The 8,241-nt window shown below is 34.0% G+C and overlaps 1 protein-coding gene across 1 annotated transcript; it reads right to left on the reverse strand.

Annotated features, from left to right (window-relative positions):
• Positions 1-277: 277 nt before the first annotated feature.
• Positions 278-6,437, reverse strand: LOC131596381 (peroxisome biogenesis factor 10). The gene is made up of 11 exons (XM_058869014.1): positions 6,105-6,437; positions 5,990-6,021; positions 5,795-5,884; positions 5,567-5,661; positions 5,237-5,447; positions 4,685-4,754; positions 4,521-4,599; positions 2,681-2,814; positions 2,105-2,196; positions 660-751; positions 278-564 (listed from the first exon to the last, which is right to left on the reverse strand). Exons 1-11 carry the CDS (start codon positions 6,355-6,357, stop codon positions 462-464), a joined length of 1,251 nt encoding a protein of 416 aa, XP_058724997.1. The 5' UTR covers positions 6,358-6,437; the 3' UTR covers positions 278-461.
• Positions 6,438-8,241: the final 1,804 nt, after the last annotated feature.

Here is an 8,241-nt window from a genome sequence, read left to right on the forward strand (position 1 = left end):
GCTAGACTTATTAAGTAGTGGCAGCAAACTCTACTCAAGCTTATTAACCTGGAACAAGCCTGTGTAGAGCTTATTTTCAGTGTTAGGTTGCAGTCAAACTATTCAATTTAAAGATAGGAAGAAATAATCGTGTATTTTATCACGAAGGACATGCACAAATCATTATTTACGTCTTCAAAACAGAACACGTGCAATTCGTTTTTTTGGTATACATCTAACTAGCAACATCAAATTAGAAGAAAAATAATTAATGTAGCATCACAGCCCTTATGCAAAATTGATTGCAGATATTAGATTTTTCTTATTTTCTAATATAAAATTAAATTGTTTAAATGTTCCTTTGATACAATCCTCAAGATCAAGAAAATGTTGCCTTTTTCTATCCAAAAAGAAACCGTTGCCTTCCAATCTTTCATGCTATTTTCTTTCCATTTACAAAAAACTACAGCTGATGACAGATTCTAGAAGTCTGAATGATAAATACAAACTAGACTTGAGTGTGTTATAGGAGTGCGGCAAAGAGGGCACTCTGGCTTTTCATTGCACCATTCTGTTATACAGTTCCTACATTGATTACATCAAAATGAAAATGAGAGACAGAGAAACAAGCTGTTAACATGAAAAAGCAGTACGAAACTGAGAATGCAAGAAGAAAATACCAGCAAAATACATGGCCACATGAAGTAGCTGTGGGGTGTTGACGATTACTCAGGCAAAGCGTGCATTTGCTAACACCACTGGTTGTATGATGCTGCAAACAGAAAATAGATTCGTCAAAACACACCCACCTAATTCTCTTGAGGCTTTTTATTCGATTCTGCTATGGTAAATAAACAACTTTTCAATAGAAATCAGCTTCCTGTGAAGCTCTTTAAATCACAGCAACAAAGAAACATCGTGGACGTTAAGTTTTTTATCAACAGCACCCAAAGTGAGAAGATAAGGTTCAACAACAGACCCAAAGCACCAATACTTGCACATATAGGATCCATACAAGCTATAGATGAGGGACAGAAAAACAAGCCGAGACAGAGATTTGGAACTTATGAGCTATGAAGCACGGGCACCTCTAGGAGTAGGTGTGTCGCGGTGTCCGACACTTGTATGACACCCGTACGACACGTGTCGGAAAAGTCAAATAAGTGTCAGAAAAGTCAGACAAGTGTCCCCTAAAAAATATTTTTTTCTTTGCTTCGTCACTCTTTTAATCAGTGTCCGACACCCATATGACACTGATACCACATATGTCAGACAACTCAGACAAATATTTCAAACAAAAATTTGTTTTTTTTCTTTGCTTCAACACACATTTATATATTTTTTGGACAAATCTCACACACATCTAAAAGGGTTAAACATGTATTGAAACAATGTTATCAATAAAGAATTAAAGACATTAATTTTGATCAATATATGGATAAATGAAACTCAAATATTAGCTTATATGTAACGGTGTCGGTGTCCTATGTTTTCAACATTATCGGTGTCGGAGTGTCCGTGTCGTTTCGTGTCCCAGTGTCTGTGTCGGAGTTTGTGCTTCATAGCTTATGAGCTTAATAATAACACAAGTGACAAACAAATTCAAATTTAGTAACAAACAAAAATGCAAGAAACATATCTATTAAATCAAGCAGTAATGTATATTTTGTTACCTCCACCTTTTTATCGATATTTGATTAAAGAATATTAAATACTCTATGAAATGCTTCAAATTATGTAAATAAAAACGAAAAACAAAAGTGTTTTGTGTATTCCTAATAAAATTAATGTTCTACTATTCCTTGAATACTTTTCACTCTTTACTTTTTCAACAAGGATCTTAAGGACATTTAATTAAGAAAACCCTATTTTATATCCAAAATGATCTTCATGTTTCAAAATAAACCATGCTCCTAGGCCAAAACAAAGGCATTTCAAACCAGAACAGATCAACAAAACTGTACAAGTCAATAGTAATATATTTATACCACAGCATTTCTTTTATTTTTTTTTTGGTTAAGTGACATATGTATGACATTTTGATTTCAAACACTGTCAAATCAAAGCAATGAGCATGCACCAAATAGCATTAAAAGGAAAGGATAATTTGATGAGATAGTTGAACCTCAGAAGATGAAGATCCCGATACCCAACTTCCTTCGTCAGCTTCTGTAGATGCCAAATTACCTTCTTCGTTTAGAACAGGCAAACCATGTCCTATAATACATGGCAACAATCAGGTTATGACAAAAACTAGAATCAACCCACAACTCAGACGTCCAAAGTAGGGTGCAGTCACGTTAGTTGGCCAAAAACTTTTTTGTACAAACTTAGATCCTAAAAGATTGAAGTACCACCATATTTGACCATACAGAGATTTTTTATTTTTTTTGCAATTAATCCCTCAAAAACACACCATCATCACCAAATTCTTCTCAGGAAAGCTTTAAGTGGTGACACAAAATGATGGATTTGGTGACAATCATGTATCATTTTAGGGGCTAATATGATGACAGTTAAACTTGAGATATTGAATGGATGATAAATCATTGGAAGACAAATGTGATAACACCTTAATATTTGGAGGAATGGATTGAGGGTTTATTTGAAAAACTAATTGAAAAAACAAGAAAAGGGAAATGAGAAACATGCTAAATAAATAATGAATTAAAAATAATTAGCTGAGAGAAAAAGTTATAACCTGCTGATGTATGTTGGGTTGCAAAGGATGCCTGATGAACTGAACCAGCAATTGATGTAAAATTTCTTCGACGAAGCGCTTCAGCAGCTATTACACAAAGTTGAATCAGCAAAAATACTCCCAGTATTTGATATCTGCACAGAAGCCAAATTATAGAGAACGGGTGCTCAAAATCTAAAACTGAGAGAAGCACGCAGATTAATATTCAACAATAGGGACACTTAGACTGTGGATTTAAGAAAAGGCAAGCTTTGACCATGAAAGGCATGTTTATCATTTATGATTCTTAAGAAAAGAAATCAGAGTGATTGAACAAAAACACAAACTGTCATTTGCACTAAGAACTTCTATAGAGCCATTTAATAGGGTCACCTAACCCAAAATTCAGTACATGAAACCTAGAGCTTATTACAAATTGAAATTAAATGAAAAGAAAACAACATTACGAATAAATAACACAATGATCGTAATTTGGAGTAAAACACAAAAACTGCTATTGAGTTTTCCTACTATGTGGGATGACTACACGAACTAAATGACATCATTATATTCTATCATGAATAATTTTTAAAGACCCTGTAATCCAAATCCTTCTTATTTAACCTACAGTTTTCTTTGGTCTCTCTCAACCCCTAACAGCTGGACTATCCTATGTCTAATATATCCTCTTTACTAGTGGAGTAGTGGGTACATAAGTATTCATACGTGCCCAGACCACCTAACACGAGATTATACCATCTACTCACAATAGGTGCTAACTCAACTTTCTCTCCAATGCTTTAATTCCAAGTCTTATCTTGTCCAGCAGTACCACTTGATATATCTACATTACATGAATATAGATTTATTTATATGGTTGATTTTGCTGTGAGTATATGTGTAGGAATTTAATTAGGACTTAGATAAATTTGATTTTGATTAGTTGAATTTATTTTCCTTATGGATTGTTTAAGATTTTAGGAGCTTTTTTACCCATCATCTTAGCTACCAAGTTTTTGTAGGAACAACTGAACAAGGCAAAATAGAAAGTTACTCAAAAAGCACCCAACATGTTAGATTCAGAGGTCAGCAACGATATCCCTAGATATCAACTTTTGCTTTGGGAGTAATAGTCACCAACACCTAAAGCTTACACATAGCATTTCCTTGGAATTTTTCCGTTGGATGTATAACAGTTAGCATAGAAAAGCCACATTGAGTAGCAAAAACTGTGTTTGCTATGGGAAGAGTTGTGCCTAGTATTAGCAAGTTGTGCCCAGCGCTCAATAGAGTAATCCAACACTGCTTGTCACACATTCGGCGCCAGGATTTACTAGAACTTAGCATTGGGAACTCAGCACTGATAGTTCATATTGCAACCACTATACTTGCCTAGTGGATTTATAAACTAACACCACTCATCCAATGCAACATTTTCATCTTTACAACATTTATCTTAGTTTATTGTGACCGTTTTTTATAACTAGCATTCAATCTCATATAACATTGAATGTCTTATATACGTCCAAGCAAAAAAAAAAAACCTATCACAAAATACACAAACATTCCTTTATTTCATCAAATTTTACTTGAATCATATGGCTCACATTTCCCATCATTTATTAAAACGAATCCAAGATACTTCTACCGTGGGATAACGTGGCAAGGTATATTCCTCAATTTTCAATTTTTACATTTGAGATTAGAATTGATGTGCCCTTTGCTTGAGTTATCCTCCACATGCTTACTTTAACTTCTAACTAAACAAAAGCCGTGCAATTCTACTTAAATGGCTAGGAAAATTCCCCATTTGATTGCCCATATATTTGTTTTTAAAAAATTAAAGCTTAAAACACTATACCTAGGTCGTTGATTTGATGCTTTTCCAATGAACACATAACGAATTGCAGAAGCACGTTTGGATATATGATAATAGAGGCCTACAAAAAGAAACAGTGTCATGATTTAGAAAACTTGCTTTTCCATAACTAGTAACTACAAGGAGACCGCCAAGCAAAGGATCACCTTCAAAGTAAAACAACATGAGGTTAGCACGAAGAGCCAGCTGCAATAACTCACGAACAAAAGGAAGCATCTGGTGGGGAGCAGATAAACTAGATTCAGTACCCAAAAGAATGCTTCCAACGAAAATGATTATATGTACTCAGATTAAGTAATACAATACAGCTCTAAAGCGCTTTGACTAATATGCATAAGGATTTTACTTATGCACCATGCATAAGCCTACATAAGTCATTGGATCGTGTTTTTAATCCAGTATTGAGTATTGAGTATTGAGTGGTGAGTATTGAGTATTGAGTAATAACAATTGATATCTAGAATTTGATCCAATGATCCAAGGGTCCATAATAATCTATGCATGGTGCATGGATTATTATGTAACTTCTATTGTATCTTCCATGTAGTTTCTAAGTTAAATAAAAAATAACGGTATATGGTTGAAACATTTTTGTAAAAAAAAAAAAAAAAAAATCAACAAGTGATTGATTACAAAGGAGAATGTAGTAACTTCTTCGTCAGTGTGTTGAATAAGAAACATCAGCATGAGTAATGTACCGTAGGCCATCTCTGAACCATATGCAACCAAAATCCACGGACTTTCTCCTTCAACCTCGTCATAGTTGAAGTAGATTGCCCTGAGGCAGACGAAGGAGCAAGTTCACTCCCCGAAGAAACCCGATGACTACTACTCCCACGTGCATTTTCACCAAAAACCTCAGCATACTCGTGATCAGATAGGATAATGCCTCGGGAAGCAATTCTAGAACTGTGAAATTAACAATCAAGTCATCATAAAACTAGACATATATACACACACACACACGCATATAACCACACAAAGCTCAATCACATCAATGATTAATTAAAAGAGACAGAAGAATAAACCTAATACGTTCTGCAATGTATGGAATCGCCGTTTGGTATACAATAAACAAAGCTCGCCTGGCAGGCGTAGGGGGAAGTCCATAAGGTCCTGCAACCTAAAATTAACCAATACTGAAATCAAATTCATCTAATCTAATCTCGCACACAAAAAACAATAAATCAAACCTCATTTACAAATTACAACAACAGTGTAAAATGCATTAGCAATGAAGGATAAAATGAAATTACCTGAGTGATGTCACAGTATTCCTCTCCAAGTGTTTGTTGTCCTGAGCCTGTTGTGAGAACATAGTAAAGCATTTGCCCTAAAAGCTTCGTCTGCAAAAGCAATTAACACCAAACCACGATTACAGTTAATTAAACACGCATAATCAAGATTATAAACAATAAAAAAGTGATTAATTTGTGATTATTAGTGATAACCTCGTTTTGATAAGCCACCGCAACTCTAGTACCTACAATGAGATTTGAAGATAACATCAAATTACTGGAATTTGAAAGTTCAATTGTAGTTTGAAAGTTAGTTACAGAGAGAGACCGAAGAGGTGGCGGAAGGCATCGCGGCAGGCTTCGTAAACGAAAGAGGCGTACTGATCGTCTTTCTCAGCTGCTCTCATCATTTCCGGCTGCGCGGCCGAAGGAAAACGGTGTTGCTCCGCCGTGCTGGTGCTCGGACCTGCATCGGCGTCGTTGCCGGAATCTGAGCCGTGTCTTCCAAGGTGACCCCACCCCATGGATTTTTCTGTTGACACAGTATTGAGGAAGTTAGTGTTATCCCCAAATTCTTGCATCTTAATCCTTTTGTTTTTTGGTTGAAAAAAAATTCTCTGTTTTCATTTCTTAAACTAGTGATCCCCGGACACACCACTAAATGTATTTGATACATATCAAATCTATTTAGATATCTAATTAAAATTGAAATTATATATTAATTTTAAAATAAATGATAATTATATAAAATCAATTATATTAAAATAAAAAGAGAAAAAAAAGGAATTCGTGAGAAAGAAAAAAAAAAAGTCTCATATTTTAAAATAAGAATCTTATCTTTTAAATTATAATAATTGTTGATTAAATTAAAATATGTATTGCGTTGATATTAACTCTAGACGTAGAAATTTTTTTTTTTTTTAAATCATGTTGGAGAGTTCAGGAGAGTCGAGAGCACGAATGAAATTAATGATCCAAAACCACAAGAGAGACACGTTACATTTCAACCCAAAATCCACATGATATGTTGTGTATGTATTTGCTTAACGGTCGAAAAAAGAAGAACTATCATTTTTATGTGTTTAGACCATTTAAGTTTATTTTGATTATGCAGTATTTATCATTGTGTAATATTTTTTATGATTTTTGATGTTTTTAGACATTTAATTTCATTATTTGTAATGAATATTTGTTTGATGTTAATTGTATTCTTTAGTTTGTGTGTGTTCGTGCAATGGAAGTTTAAATTATATAGAAGGATTGTCATTATGACATAGGAAGAAATAGAGATATCAATATCAGTTAGACGTCGAGATTGAGAATAAGTTTATCACGGAACAAAAGTTGAAGTTTTTTGACTAATTGAATAAATAATATTGGAGACATTGATCCTTACATGTTTTAAATAACCTAGGAATATATATCCATGCGAATGGCTTTTAAATGGAACAAAAATTAAAGAATTATATTGTAAAAGACATGATATTAACATGAAACATGAGTTAAATAAAATGCTATTAAATAATTTGTTTCACATTCATAAAAGAGCATCAATGATTAGTAATTACCAAACTTTCAAAAAGTTAATAGAGTGTTGTAACAAAGTAACTTTAAAATAACCAATCGTTAGTTGGTTTAGTGGTGATTGGCGTTGGACTTGGTAGGGAGAACCACGGTTCGATCTCCCGCAACTGCGATCGGGAGGAGGATGGAACGACTTGATGTCAGAACTCGCCCTTGAACCGGACTAAACCGGTGGTATAAACCCAAAAAAAAAGTAACTTTAAAATAGTATTAATACCTTGTGCATTTTAAGAATGTATATAATTACCTAGCTTAGAAAAGTAAATTGAGTATAATGTAATATTCATCGCATTAGTTCCTCATGTCATATTTATTATCCCTTGGATGAAAATGTAGTAAAATTTGATGAAAATCTTATTCATTAAATTGCTCCGCAGAGTGTTATAGTCGTAGATTTGCACAAGTATTTTAAATTTAAATCAATGAAACAACTTAAATGTAATAGCATTTCAACATTGTAACATTCCTGGTCCTTGGGATAAGTTCTCCATAAAGAATTTCGATGGAAATTTATGGGTTTGACTTTTTTATTGTACTTGGCACTGGTGGCTTGTTTGACAAAGGCATCTGCGAAGGTGGTGAAACACATTTTCTCATCTAAGAAGTCATAATTTTCCTTGATTTCATGTAAAATATCTTCTCCTTGTAAGGGGTGTAGGGTCCTCCACCTAAGTTCTCTTACCTCAATGGGGATAATGACATTATTGCTGTAAGTGATCTCGAAAGGTGTATCCCCAGTTTTCAAATGAGACATAGTCAGATATGCCCAATGAACATTTGGAAGTTATTTAACCCAATTTCCTTTAGATTTTTTTACTCTTCTTTTCATCCTTCTCTACAGTACCATATCGGTCGCATTTAGCTTATCCCTTGGTCCGAGG

The sequence above is a fragment of the Vicia villosa genome, linkage group LG4 (genome assembly GCF_029867415.1).
Source record: "Vicia villosa cultivar HV-30 ecotype Madison, WI linkage group LG4, Vvil1.0, whole genome shotgun sequence".
Lineage (NCBI taxonomy): Eukaryota > Viridiplantae > Streptophyta > Magnoliopsida > Fabales > Fabaceae > Vicia > Vicia villosa.